Source organism: Petromyzon marinus, chromosome 33 (genome assembly GCF_048934315.1).
Source record: "Petromyzon marinus isolate PM22_M1 ecotype Great Lakes invasive population chromosome 33, UKy_Petmar_22M1.pri1.0, whole genome shotgun sequence".
Lineage (NCBI taxonomy): Eukaryota > Metazoa > Chordata > Hyperoartia > Petromyzontiformes > Petromyzontidae > Petromyzon > Petromyzon marinus.
Window position 1 is genome coordinate 1,260,089 of NC_133699.1, and position 15,588 is coordinate 1,275,676.

Genomic DNA, 15,588 nt, shown 5'->3' on the forward strand with positions numbered 1-15,588 from the left:
TCCCCACTATAGGAATGTATGTATGTTGAACTTATTCTGACCTGCCCCTACTGGACATCTGTGAAAAAGAGCTTTATGGCTGTAAAAAATAAATTATCACTGCCTCAATGCTCATCTGACTTGTTTCTTTACTGTCGTTGGTTACATAGTGAATATTTGAGCCGCGTGGGTGGTTTGCGTTTGCTTCTATCCCCCCACCCCTCGTTTGACGGCATGCGCACGATCACAGTCTCACTATGGGTTCAAGGTCCTTCATTGTGTCAGCAGCTTTGCTCTCATATTTATACGCCAGGTGCTGGCAATCCAAGCCAGCTCCTTTGAGAACAGACACAGGTGAGGCTACGCACTGCACAGGTACACCTCACTGGCACGTACATCAGCGGTGGGTTCTCCTTGGCCCATTAGTTATCTGAGGGAGTAACTGTCAGATGTGGAGGTCGCACGATTCAGATTGGACGTGGGTACAAACCTATTTTTCAGTTTTAGTTTCATAAAGTAGTTCTGTTTCCTCACGTGAACACATTCGACGTACCAGGGCAGTGTTTGTGATGCAATTGGAATCGTTATGGAAGCGATTCCGCGTTGCGGCGTTTGTTTTGATCGCAGGGCAACATGAAGAGCACGCTGCTGCTGGCTGTGGTGGCTCTGCTGGGCGCGGGTGTCCACGCATTCACCTTCCGGATGCCAGAGGATGGAGCCGACACGTGGGTCGTGCTGGTGGCCGGCTCCAACGGCTACTACAACTACCGCCACCAGGTAGCCTCCTCTCCTCAACTCAGTGGCATCGCCTCGGTGTGCGTGGTGCACGAATGTCAGGAATTCAATGGGAGCCCTGTCCAATATCTCCCCGCAATGTAGCCCAGTGCCAGGGCCCCCTCCGGCCTGTGACGTAACAATCCACTCAAGTATCTTACGCACGAGCCAATCTCGTCGCTCCATCTCCACGGTGGACGTGATCTTGGGCACTCTGTTTTTTTTTTCCCCCTTTGGCTGCCGCCGGTTCCTTGTTCTCGCCCATGGGCCGTCGTCCCTTCGAGCTGTCACGCGTCCTGCTCAAGCCCAGTCACATGTCTTAATCGTTGAAACTTCGTCTCTTAACCTGCGTGACGCTCTCCAATGCGCGTGCTTCCTTCTGTCTCCCAGCGCGGTTGCGAGCACGCATTTATCTCTGTTTATTTACGGACTTCAGAGCTGTTGTTCCATCCTCTTTATCAGTGTCCACATTAAGTGATGATCTTTGCTGGTTTGATTGGTTGCTGGGTCGAAAACACTTTGACAGCCTGGTTGCACCACACGTGTTTGGATCTTACGCGTACATTACGAGCCTCTTCCTACTTTGTACAATAATAATTATAATTGAGACATGGCTAGGTGACTAATGGCACTTCATGCCACAATTTTACCAGCCGCCCGCCCATCCGCGTGCCAGGCTCAGACTCGCCGCGCTTGCCAGTTGCGCCGCCGCTCCCAGGCCGTCATCGTCTGCCGTTGTCTCTGTGTCGCGTCAGGCGGACGCGTGCCACGCGTACCAGATCGTGCACAAGGCAGGAGTGCCCGACGAGAGGGTCATCGTCATGATGTACGACGACATCGCTGGCAACGACGAGTGAGTGGCAACCCCGGCGGTCTATCGACGCCGGCGCGCGCTGACACAACAACCACTCATGGACACTGACGCTCGGTGACACTGAAACCCAATCGGTGACACCGAAATTCATTGTCGCCAACACTCATCAACCCCGATCGACACCAGGGCTACATCTGCTGCTACCATCACCTTCACAACCCCAGCTCCACCACCCACGTATCCTCCACCATATTCTACCCACCCCACCCTCTCCACAGAAATCCAACCAAGGGCATCATCATCAATAAGCCCAAGGGGCCTGATGTTTACAGCGGAGTTCCCAAGGACTACATTGGAGAAGTGAGTGTTTTTTTTTGTATATACCTCTGGCTGTCCATGCTATAATTTGTTACAGAAAGTGCTGTTAGTTATCTCTTGTCTAGGCCCACACAACACAGACTGGACCGTATGGGCATCCACATTGTGTCGGCCACCACACTCAAGGTCAAAACAACTTCTCAAATTGCTGCTTTCCTCGCACTGCTCCACTTTGGAATTCCCTCCCCCCGTCATCTCTTTTCCCAAGTTTGTACCCTGCTCTTCGCCTTGCTCGAGAAACGTTATCGCCTCTCAGCTATTGTGCCCTCAACAGCGCCGGTGTGCCGTACGCCTTAAATGGTGCACATTTTGCCAAATTTGAAAAATGACACGCAAATCACCCGATTTCAATCTCCACGGCAAAATGGTTGCCCCCTACTGAGAAAACTTTGGCAGGACCCTCCTGCAAAAGTGTCATGAGACTCGGTGAGGATCTCCCGGGTAAACAAGCGTAGTAACAGTTTCTATGTAAATCATTGCCTTGTAATGGTGTCTTGTTGTTGACCAGGGCTGGAATAATTTTGCTTCCCGCTCGTCTCAGTGTGGCGCTCCACGTGAGGGGTTGACCCGCCCATTGGGAGATTCCCAAATGTCCCACTCGCTGGAGACAATGAGACCGAACATCCGATATTTTGATTTGATTCGAATCGATTTTAAATGCCAAGCCTGAGAAAATGACTTCAATTAGCCACTTGTTTTTGTTCGTGTTTTACCTCAACATTTGGGTTTAACTGGATTTTATACACATATATAAATTAACTCTACTTTAAATTACTAACAAAAAATTAAAGCAAATGTTCAGTAGAGTACTGCCCCAATGTCCCACGCAACCGCGCGTGAAAGATATTTCTAAACTCTTACTCGCCTGGCCTCACTTGGCCTTGTTCGCTTATTAAACAGGGATCGCCACATAAAAATTTAAGGTCAATTCTGCCTACGGTGAGCGCCTAACCTCCCGCTACTGCAGCGCGTTCCATCATTGACTGTCACGGCTGGCACAGGTAATAAATAACAACACAGCCTCTGCAGGCAACATTGCCTCTCCTCTGAGAAGTGGACCATTTATTATCACTTTAGAACAACATTTCAAGGGCAGGCTCAGGAAGTAACCATTGCTCTCATATGCAGAGTGGGTGGAGAAAGTGCTGCCTCTACTTTGTGTGGACCAGAGGTCACTTGAAGGTGATCTTAGAAGTAGCTCTTGAGATATCCACTTCCCAGGGTCATCCTCAGTGCTGTTGGCCATACTTTACCACGTTGGTCAGTGCCGGTTGGTGAAGGGGGGAAGCCCAGGACCGCTTAAGATATCACTCGCTACCGACGTCAGACATGGCTAGGAATCGAACTCAGATCGCCGGGTTCGCAGCGCGGTGTGCTAACCACAGCATCATCACTCCACATTTTTTTTCCATTACCACGCAATTTGCCGAGCAAGTAAGGAGCGCTGCTTTCTACTCTGTGTGGACCAAAGGTCATTTGAAGGTGATCAGAGGTAGCTCTGTGATATCCACTTCCGTGAGCCGTTCTCCAGCGCCAAGGCCTGGCTGCACTGCGCTGTGTTCGTCTGGTGGCGGGATGCCGATAGCACAATCGCCATAAAATTGTGGAAACGAAAAAATATGAGATCCACCAACCCTGCCTGGCCGGTGATCTCTGGATTGTCCGCTGAGCGCTGCTGCTGTCCCTTACCCTGGCTTGGCCGCGTTGTGCTCCCGCAGAACGTCACTCCCCAGGTGTTCCTGTCGGTGCTGAAAGGTGACGAGTCGGGTGTGCAGGGCAAGGGCTCTGGGAAGGTGCTCAAGAGGCGAGTGCACAACGCTCGCTCTTCACGTGATGGACAATGCGTTGAGATGTCGTAATTTTCTGCAGACACGCACACATATTTTGACTTAGCCACAAAGACAAATCTCCCCCGTGTAGTCTTAACAGACCTTTGGGGCGAGTGCTGTTAGTGAGCAACGATTAAGGCCGGTACGGCACACCAGGGGGTGGGTGCCCAGCCCCACTGCCGGCTGCCTTCGTCTCCATAGGGGCGAGGTTTACACGCTGCACCCGGTACTCATTTGACATGGGGGGGGGGGGGAGGGCCCTGGACCGGTTCAGATAATCGTCACTGGTGTTGGTGGTGGCCGTGGGCGGGAATCAAACACATTCGCTGTATACACAAATTGTGAATCCTCGTGATGTTTTTTTCATGTCGCCGGCAGTGGTCCCAACGACCACGTGTTCGTGTATTTCACCGACCACGGAGCCCCGGGAATCATCGCCTTCCCCAACGACGAGGTAGCGGTTCATCGGTGAAGATCACGAGCACGGCGAATGGTTGCACGCTGCTTCACGGCGGTGACTCTGTCCTGTCACGCACGTTGCGTTTGGATGGTGTCGTCAGCTAGGATGCCCGTTGATGGCTGAGTGTCGATGGTTGGAAGCTACTGGTAGATAATCTCTTACTGTCCCATCCTTTCCTCCATGCTCCCAATCTCTCAAATGTCCACCTACTCACATGTCCACATGTCCACCCTGCTCACCTGCTCACCTGCTCACATGTCTACCTACTCACATGTCCACCTGCTCACATGTCCACCTGCTCGCCTGGCTGACATTCGCTGGTTCTCAGAGTCGTGTTTCCATTCATTATGAACGCGACAGCGAACCAATTTCGCGAACCTAGCGACTGGTGCGTGTGTCCCACCGTGATGTTGGTGATGCACGGCCGCTCAGAGTTCCTAACGTCGATTCTGCCCACCGTTTCCATCAGCTGAGTGTGGACGACCTGAACAAGACGATCCAGTACATGTACGACAACAAGATGTACTCCAAGGTGAGCCTTGCACACAACAATGTTTTAAAACTCTACGTTTAACGTATTTTGCGTACAAATATGTAACTCAACACATGGTGGACCTTAAAATGGAAAATACATAATAGGCAATGACCCTTCTGTAGAAGGGGCTATCATAACATATAGAAGATACAGATTATAATACGACATTTTGAAATGATTACATTTACCTAAACTCATTATCGCTGCACCCATTTAAACTGTCAACGGGAGTATTTGGCGCGTTTTCTAGGTGCACCGCACGTTGTCCGACGTTTCGCCCCGCGTGCTGGCAGCTTCTTCGGGAACTGAATGTCTGCGTGTCTGGTAGCTGCTTGAACCTAAAAACAAACGCATCAGATTTGCGACCACAGCACGGCTGTGGGAACTCATGCGGGAGCCTGAGGCTCTGCTCGGTGTCGTGATGAGGCCGACGTTTCCTCTGCTGCAGATGGTGATTTACATCGAGGCGTGCGAGTCCGGATCCATGATGGAAAACCTCCCCGCCAACATCAATGGTGACCGCCACGGACACCTCCCCCTCGTTCACAACCGTTGCAACATTCTCGTCCCGTGTTCATCTAGGAGGTGCCGTGCCCTGGCTCACCAGGAGAACGCAGTATAACTGAAATTCGGACTCCTCCGGTTTCCGACTGAATGGGAAAGGGCAGTGTTTTTCACTCATTTTCAGCGGGGCAGCCACTTTCGCCGATAAGACACCATCAGCGTGAGTGCCGCCACACCATAATGATGATGATGGGGGGTGTTGTCACTCTTTGTGCATTGTCGTGGGCCGCCAGTGCAATGAAGAGCACTCGGATAGAGCGTTTCCCCCTCGCACGCCTGGGTTGTCTCAGGGCGCTTCCGTCTCACCGTGTCGCTGCCTTCCCGCTCGTTTGGTTCCTCGCACCTCTGAGTCGTTCTCTCACGACGGGAGTGAGCGCGTTAAAGTTATTATTCGGCGTTTGTTAAGGGCAACTGAGTATAAGTTCACGTGGATACTCTCACACCGAGAGAACCATAGACACAGCGCTGCCCAGTGGATGATTGAAGCCCGGAGATAAACCCTTCGTGGGATCGCCGTATTCCTTCATCTACAGGAGCGTGGGGCCCTCTCATGGTCTGGCGCAGACTGCATGCGTGCGGAGACACAACGAGGTCTGTCGACCCACGCGCGTATACTGAGGCCCACAGAGCCGCAGAGAAACGCACAGATTCACAACGACACCCAATTCCTCGTTCGTTATCACGAGCGAGGGGATTATTGATTATTCTCTGTGCTCCAGTTACAAATCGAATTTGGCTGTGATGGTTTTGGAAAACGTGACTTCCAACTTATTGGCAGATGATGGTGACTAGGAGATGTTAACTACCTCGCCTGGTATGCAGGAGGTCGGGGGTTCGACCCTGACACCTGCTGTATATTTGGAGTCTGCGTGTCTCTCTCCCCGTGGTCACGTCGATTCTTCTCCGGGCTCCTACGGTGTTCCCCTCCACATTTAGAATTAACGCGCTTTTTTAATTTTTGGCTGCTATAAATTCCCACGTGACGATAAGCCACTTCGTTGAGCAATCATTTGCGATGGCCCCGTCGCTTCTGAAAAAAAAGGCTGTATAGCTGTCAAACTAAAACTAAATTAGGAAATAAAACTAATTAGGAAATAAAACAGTACAAATGTTCTCACGCACGTCTCGCCGCAGTCTACGCCACGACCGCTGCCAATAGCGAGGAGTCGTCGTACGCCTGCTACTACGACGACGAGAGGCAGACTTACCTGGGAGACGTGTACAGCGTCAACTGGATGGAGCACAGTGACCAGGTGCCCGCTCACCACCCACCCATCCCACTCACCACCCACTCATCCCGCTCACCACCCACTAATCTCGCTCACCACCTACTCATCCCACTCACCACCCACTCATCCCGCTCACCACCCACTCATCTCGCTCACCATCCACTCATCTCACTCACCACCCACTCATCCCGCTCACCACCCACTCATCTCGCTCACCACCTACTCATCCCACTCACCACCCACTCATCCCACTCACCACCCACTCATCCCACTCACCACCCACTCATCTCACTCACCACCCACTCATCCCACTCACCACCTACTCATCCCACTCACCACCCACTCATCTCACTCACCATCCACTCAACCCGCTCACCACTCACTCATCCCACTCACTACCCACTCATCCCACTCACCACCCACTCACCACCCACTCATCCCACTCACCACCCACTCATCCCGCTCACCACCCACTCATCCCGCTCACCAAAGATTCTCCGTTATAGTCTTACCAGGCTGCAGGGTAAAGTGCTGTTAGCGTGTAGCATCTATGAAGGCAACCACGGCGCACGAGAGGGTGGGTGGCCAGCACCACGTCCGACCGCCTTTGACTCCCCAGTGGCGATGTTTACGACCACACCAGGTACTCATTTGAGGCTTAGTCGACATAGGGGATCCCCAGGCCCGGTACACAGAATCGAACTCAGGTCGCCGGATTCGTAGCGCAGCTCGCTATCCTCCCCCCGCACCACCGATTCGCACGGTTGGCTCATCGGAGGTGCGAAAAACTTTCAACAGACAGCATTCCCTTGCCATTCGCGGGGGTTAGGTTCCTGAAAACTCCCGTGATTGCCAAAACCGTCGGGGTATTGGAGTATATACGTACAACACCGCCCATACATACGTACACTACCCCCCATACATACGTACACTACCCCCCCTACATACGTACACTACCCCCCCTACATACGTACACTACCCTCCCTACATACGTACACTACCCCCCATACATACGTACACTACCCCCCATACATACGTACACTACTCCCCCTACATACGTACACTACCCCCATACATACGTACACTACCCCCCATACATACGTACACCCCCCCCCCCCCCTACATACGTACACTACCGCCCAGCCCCTACCAAGCACACGTGAGAAGCTGGGCGTGTACCCACAGCTCAGTGAAGCTGTGGATGTAACCGGGACCCACGTGTTTGGAAGTGGCCACCGGTGCGCTGTTCACTCTGACCGCAAACACTGAACGGCCGTCACCGGCTGCTGTGACGATTCGTTGTCAGTAGCAAGCTGGTATACACAAGATATACTGGATTCACATTGAATGGTTATAGTTTATGCAGTGTCTATATATGTGTTTGCATGGGGTGCGGCGGTGGCTTGGTGGTTATTGTACTGCTCACCGAACCTGGCTACCTGAGTTTGATTCCCAGCCATGGCGAACAACGTCAGTGATGGCAGTGTTGTTATTATTATTATTGTTGTGTTGATGGTGACATTAGACTAATTTGAAACAATATGCGAACTCACTAAAACAAGTTTATTTTGAAGGGTTACTCGCTGCTAAATAAGAAGGGAAAACTTTAATACCACAAAAACAACGTCAGCAATTTTTTTTTTAATATAATATACTGATGATACAATGATGGTGGTGAATGGCGACGATGCGTAACGATAACGATGATGATTGTTTCTTGCAGGCGGACCTGACCAAAGTGAATCTGAATGAGCAGTACGAGGTCGTGAAGAAGAACACAAACACCAGCCACGTCATGGAATTCGGTGACAAGGTACAGGGCCGAGTTGCCTCCCCCGATAAGTAAGATCATGGAAGAGTCCAGATTTGTACGCACGAATGTTGCTCTTCTTTCGTACCGTACGTAGCCAACCGTGCTCATCGGAGGTGCGGGGGAAGGACAACAAAATAAACGCACAAAAAATAAGTTCTAAAGAAATTCGTTTTCAATTTAGACTTGCATCGAAATCTGCTGGTGGGAAAGTTGTAATGGAATGCTAGATTGCGTGCAAAATGCCAAAATCCTGTTGTTGAAACTATCTACTTTATGCAAGCCTCTCGGCGAGAGTTGTCAGTGGGACTCTTCATTTCATCACTTTGACGCGGCTGAAAACAAAATCGGGATAAAATTGGGTCACCAGACAAAAACCCAGCACGTCACGAGATGAGAAAGAAGAATCCAAACAGCCGCAATCCGACAATCGTCGATGTTAACGGAAACACCCAAGTAGCGACACGTGCCTCTATGTTTATCGCCCCGCCCCCTCACCCCCCACGTGACCCTGACGTCACAGTCCATCTCCAAGCTGATGCTCATCGAGTTCCAGGGACAGGAGCAGCAGCGCTCGCTGCGGGCGCTGCCCCCGGCGCCGGGTGGCGCGGGGCCGCCTCGCGACGCCGTGGCCAGCCCCGACGTGGTGCTCGCCGTGCTGTCGCGGAGGCTGCAGCAGGCCGACGGCAAGGCGCAGGAGGCGCGGCTGCTGCGCGAGATCGACGCGCAGATGCAGGTCCGGCCGCACACGCGCACACACACACACGTACACACGTGCACACACACACACGCGCACACACACACACACGTACACACGTGCACACACACACACACACGTGCACACGTGCACACACACACGTGCACACACACACGCGCACACACACACGTGCACACGCACGTGCACACGCGCACACACACATGTACACACGTGCACACACACACGTGCACACGCGCACACACACACACACGTACACACGTGCACACACACGTACACACACACGTGCACACGCGCACACACACACACACGTACGCGCACACACACACGTACACACGTGCACACACACACACACGCGCACACACACACGTGCACACATGCACGCACACACACACGTGCACACGCACACACACACGTGCGCACACGCACGCACGTGCACACGCGTGCACACACGCGCGCGCGCGCTCCAGCTGTGTCCCCTGAACGCCTACCCAATCACGTGCACACGGACCTACTCGCTGACCAATGTACCTACATTGGTAAGAGGAGGAGGGGGTGAGATGAGGGTTGGGTGGGGGGTGGTGGTGGTGGTGGGGGGAGGCAGCTGACGTCCGTCGTTGTGCAGGCGAGGCGTCTGATCCGCGAGTCGGTGGAGCTCATCGTGGGGCTATCGACCGCCACGGAGGAGCAGGCGAGCGCCGTCCTCAGCGGCTCCCCGCGGCCGCGTCTCACGCAGCACGCGTGCTACCGCGCCGCCACGCGGCACTTCAAGACGCGCTGCTTCAACTGGAACACCCCGCTGGTACGGACGCGCCTCTCGGGGATTCAGCGACTTCGTAGCGAGTCGTTGGTGTCGGGACAAGGAGTCTCTGCGTTTGTCCTGGAGAAATCCGATGAGCTGTGAAGCTCTTTCACAGATGTCAGTCGGGCGCGGCTCAGAAAGTCACAACGATGCAGAGCATGGCGGGAGGGCGCTGCGATGGTTACTTACCTCTTGACGCGTTTTTTTGTTTCTCACGGCGAGCGAAGTGAAACGTCGGACACCATGTCAAACAATTCACAGTACAACTCAAAAATGCGTCAGCGAGCTATACAGCACAACCCTAGGATACACAAAACTGCATACCCACGCGGTTAGCAAATTGGTATGCCGAAGGAAAACCGTGGATACATAAATACGGCGGATGCGGGAGAAGGCGGTTGGCAAGGGATTGCCGTACTTTGTTTTCACTGGAAGCTGCAGCTTTTCGATTTATTTGTAACGCTCCAGCACAGCGATCTTGACTTGACCTACTTCCCGTGCGCAATGCGAAGTCGTTTGAGATGAACAGCGCCTGTGATGAAACCCCTCCTTGTGGCACGCAGTACGAGCACGCCCTGCGCTACGTCTACACCTTCCTGGGCATGTGCGAAGAGCGCATCCCCCTCGCCAGGTGAGTGAAGGGGGCAGATCACGGATCCGCGTGAAGAGGAAATCAGCGTTCGATGTTTGGCCGAAGGGTTAACCAGTTTACCTGTACGTACACGAGACTCCAACGTGATCCATGCGTGAGACTCCCAACAGAGGTGGTGGATCTGGACATTTCCCAAAGGAAGGGGTGGAGGGCTGTCTTGAAATGTAAGGCTTTTTAAATAGGGCCATGTGTTAAAACATGAACGTAGTGCGTTTCTGTTCCTGGTAAACATCAATGAAATGTAATTTGTTTGGGTCTCAAGGGGTGCGTGTCACGACGCATGTTGTTCGGCACGATGGCCGACGTTTCGCCCCATGTGCTGGGAGCTAATTGAGGAAGTGAAATGGGTAGCTCACTTTCCCCCCTTGATTGTATGGAAAGTGAGCTGCTCGGTTTCAGTTCAGTTCCATGAAGAAGCTCCCAGCACGCGGAGCGAAACGTCTGACATCGTGCCGAACAACGCGCGGTACTAGCCGAGAACGCCCCGGACAGCTGTACAGCACAACCACAAACACTTACGCCGTAGGATTGATCGTTTTAAAGAAATCATCTCTACATCATCAGTGGTGTTGCTGCAACCATTCCCCCCCCCCCTCCCAGTCTTTCACAGCAGGTTCGAGATGAGAGGGGCACAATTGACTCATTCACATCTTTAGTTAACATCATTATCAGCTTTTAATAATCCACTGCTGGATGAAGACTTCCCCGATCCATCATCATATTTCATGAACCTGCAATGTGACATTCCACATAGCAGCTGCATGCGAGCTGATGTCATTGCTCCATCTCCTCGGTAGACAGACTCTCGGTTGCTTCTAACCTGACCACTTTTCAAATATTAATTCAGGCTGTGACATTTCATATCGCAGACGAACCCCCCAGAAAATGTCACAACTTTAATTAACATTTTAAAAGTGACTGCTTCATTTTCCACCCCATAAACAGAATTATTGTTGGTTTAAGTAATCATTTTACCTACAATTTTAACACACATTTCATCACGTCCTGCCCAAGCCAACCTTAATGTTCTATCACGGTTAGAATGATGTCCTTAACCTGCCATATTTTCTACGGTCAATTTGAACTTCCACAGTACTTGGCGTTTAATGGACCTTAATATTTTGATGAAGATGTGAACATAGTTGGCAGGGGGGTGGTGGTTTGTAAAGTATGACTCAGTGTGTGTGTGTTTCATGGGGGCCACAGAAATCGAGGAGAATGAACGTGTTGTTCTTGTCTGCCCCTCTGCAGCATGTTACGGGCCATGGACAAGGTGTGCAACGCTGTGGCCTAGCAACGTCGCCCTCCGTGGCAGAGGAATCGCAAGCGGCGGCAGCAGCAGCACCACGTGTCCAAAGAAAAAATAAAGTGCACACCGCCCTCATTACTACACTGACGAAATGAGCGCAACGTGATTGTTTTGTAATTTACAAGTGTATTTTTTTAAACATTATCAATAAAAGAAATGAGATTTGAGGATGTGTTCGTTGTATGTGAGCGTATGACTGCAGTGTTCCATCGTATGCACTTGCGTGGAGGCCACTATTGACTCTGGTACTGCTGTAGATACTTTTAAAATATATCACTATTTTTTGTCTTTTTCCCCCCAATTTCATTCACGGAGTGCTCTCTGTGCCACTTCGTGGGACAAATCACCTTTGCACAAATCTCACAGAGCAGTGGCAACGAGTATGTCAGCAAGAGCTTTTAACAGAACCTTGGAAAAACCCTCTTTAAGTTGCCTTTTTATATTTGCTACGAGACTGGTGTTTGTTGCATGACGAAACATTATTTTAATTCTTAGAATTGAAATTTAGCCAAGGTGAAAACCCAACCTTTAGTAAAAAAAAATGTTATGCAGACATAGGTGATCGGGCTGAGAGCATCAATCCAATCCACTTGAGACCCCAGTTTAATTACAGGCGTCTGCCTGGATTCCAATTTAGTTTATCCACCGTGTCACCTCCTCTGATTGAGCACGGTTGGCTACATACGGTGCGAAAGAAGTTCAACACATATACACAGCTCAGCGCTCTGACCTCTGGACCACCCGGTCACCTCTGAGCTCGAAACCATTCTCGGCCTCTCTCACTCCCAACTCACGAACATTCACCAATGTGCATGAAGCAGCGTGCGGTGCACTGTGGTAAAACAACCCTTCTTACTGATATGGCGTCAGGAGACCTTCAACGCAGCTGCAGCTTGACAAAGAGCTGAAATGTACAATTATTGTTAATGAAATAAAAGAAAGATGGTCAGGTTAACTCAAAGTTGCAATATCGTTGCCACTCGAAGGTACATTGGCTCAAGGCAGTGACACCCTCAAAAGGTCACGGCATCTCGGATTACAGAGCTGCTGGCTGGAGCTTAGCAACCCAAGGGACTGCCACTGCGAGGGACCCACACGCTTTGTCCATTCTGATTGCATAATTACCAAAAACAATACAGGGACTCCTCGACTTACGAACGAGTTAGGTTCCAGTGGTCTGTTCGTAAGTCGATTTTATCGTCAGTCCAACTTTAATCCTGTCAATTCCAAACATGTTGTCCGGCATGTACACTAAACACGGGGGATGGCTTTAAAAGTTGCATAATCTCTTGTAGATGTAGATGCCACTGGTTCTTCATGTTCTACAGATGTAGATGTCACTAGTTCTTCACGTTCTACAGATGTAGATGCCACTGGTTCTTCACCTTCTGTAGATGTAGATGCCACTGGTTCTTCACGTTCTGTAGATGTAGATGCCACTGGTTCTTCATGTTCTGTAGATGTAGATGCCACTGGTTCTTCATGTTCTACAGATGTAGATGCCACTGGTTCTTAACGTTCTACAGATGTAGATGCCACTGGTTCTTCACGTTCTGTAGATGTAAATGCCACTGGTTCTTCACGTTCTGTAGATGTAGATGCCACTGGTTCTTCACCTTCTGTAGATGTAGATGCCACTGGTTCTTCACGTTCTGCAGATGTAGGTGCCACTGGTTCTTCACCTTCTGTAGATGTAGATGCCAGTGGTTCTTCACCTGTAGATGTAGATGCCACTGGTTCTTCACGTTCTGCAGGTGTAGATGCCAGTGGTTCTTCACGTTCTGCAGATGTAGATGCCAGTGGTTCTTCACGTTCTGTAGATGTAGATGCCACTGGTTCTTCATGTTCTACATAGATGCCACTGGTTCTTCACGTTCTGCATATGTAGATGCCACTGGTTCTTCACGTTCTGTAGATGCCACTGGTACTTCATATTCTACAGATGTAGATGCTACTGGTTCTTTACGTTCTGTAGATGTAGATGCGACTGGTTTTTCACGTTCTGCAGATGTAGATGCCACTGGTTCTTCACGTTCTGCAGATGTAGATGCCACTGGTTCTTCACGTTCTGTAGATGCCACTGGTTCTTCACGTTCTGCAGATGTAGATGCCACTGGTTCTTCATGTTCTGTAGATGCCACTGGTTCTTCACGTTCTGCAGATGTAGATGCCACTGGTTCTTCATGTTCTGTAGATGCCACTGGTTCTTCACGTTCTGTAGATGTAGATGCCACCACCGCCATCTATATGCGCGGCGGTGGAACTTACGACTCTCGGTCCGAACAGGCAACTGGATATTCGTACGTCGAATGTTCGTGAGTAGAAGAGTCTCTCTATTTATACTGGATGAATCCGATGAGCTATAAAGCACTTTTTTCACAGATGTCCAATTATAAGCACACCTGCCTCTTCTGGGCATGAAGCCCGAAAACAATTGTCAAATATTGAATAAGTCCTTAACCCAGCAAACAATGCGTCCAACCGCGAGGCATCGTTGGGCCAGCGTTGCCACGTGCACGGGGAATCTCCTCAAAAGCCCTCAAGCAAATCTAAATGTTAATCTCGGTTATGTTGGACCCATCACCGAGAATGTTTTACAATAATCTGGGCACGCCTCACGATTCCCATACACGCATGTGTAATCGCACGAATAAAGCATCAAACGAGGTTTAAAATGCAAGACGTGAAAACGCGTTTGTCACTTATCGTCGGCGTTTCTAATCCACCTTCGTGCGAGCGGAGTCGTCATTGTGGAACGAGACAGGAGGATTTCTCCACAAATCTAGCTGTCGCCTGATGAAGCTAGTTGTAATTACTGGCGAAACGTCGTACTCAGATAATAAATGTTGTGGCTTGGCCCTCCAACACACCGGTTAGTGCTGTGCTAGTGACGAATTGTCACGTTCTGTTTACGTGACAACCCTTACTAGTTGGCTGTGGCGGGTGGTGGCGGGTTTTAACGACACATTTATATATTTTTACGCGATCAAACCCAAAAAAAATCCCATCATGGACCATTTCCCATCAACTTAGAGGCATTCACTTTGTCGCAATCGGTGTCCACAAGGGGGCGATGCAGCCTCAGGAACAGAACGCTTGCCGCCGACGGCGTCGCGGCGACATCAAGATCACCTCTGGGGGGCGCGGCAGTCGGCCGAGTGGGTCGGTGGGTGGCCCAACACTGCAACTGAAGACAAATCTCTCGTTGTGGTTGTCAAGGGGGGCCCCGGCTCGTAGCTGTGGCCACCGGGGCTGGGGTGGTGGTGGTGGCGGCGAGGCACCCCCTGGCCCCGTCCCTCGCTCGTGACGCCGCTGCTTTGCGACTGCCACTGTAAGTTTCTGACACGGAACGCCGAGCGCCGAAATCAAAGGCGCAGCTCCGAAACGTCTGGCTCGCAGCACTGCCGGTGGAAGCGCTCCCACTCGAGGGTGCCGTGGGGAGGAGACTCCTCCACGCTGGCCTCCGACTCTCTTGGGAAGGGGTGCGACTGCCCACACTTTACCCCACCACACGCAACGTGATTCAGTAGCGACTCTGTGATTGGGGGTATCCTTTCACTTGACACTGATGGGTGGGCAAGAGACGGCGGAGTGGTTTGTGAAAATCGCATCGTTGTCCAGTGCGCTAACCCATTACACCACTGCAACGTACTCAAGGACTTCCATCTATTCAGGGAATACATTGAAGTCTACACGTACAGACTTACTAACTCGACACACAACCTAACAGCCATCACA

At 51.2% G+C, this 15,588-nt stretch overlaps 1 protein-coding gene across 1 annotated transcript; it reads left to right on the top strand.

Annotated features, from left to right (window-relative positions):
• Window positions 1-214: 214 nt before the first annotated feature.
• On the top strand, window positions 215-12,017 carry LOC116948246 (legumain-like). Its single transcript, XM_076071430.1, has 14 exons — window positions 215-333; window positions 607-756; window positions 1,509-1,606; window positions 1,846-1,927; window positions 3,664-3,749; window positions 4,153-4,228; window positions 4,704-4,766; window positions 5,218-5,284; window positions 6,468-6,586; window positions 8,286-8,375; window positions 8,896-9,108; window positions 9,713-9,889; window positions 10,453-10,520; window positions 11,793-12,017. Exons 2-14 carry the CDS (start codon window positions 613-615, stop codon window positions 11,833-11,835), a joined length of 1,326 nt encoding a protein of 441 aa, XP_075927545.1. The 5' UTR covers window positions 215-333; window positions 607-612; the 3' UTR covers window positions 11,836-12,017.
• The last annotated feature ends 3,571 nt before the right edge of the window (window positions 12,018-15,588 follow it).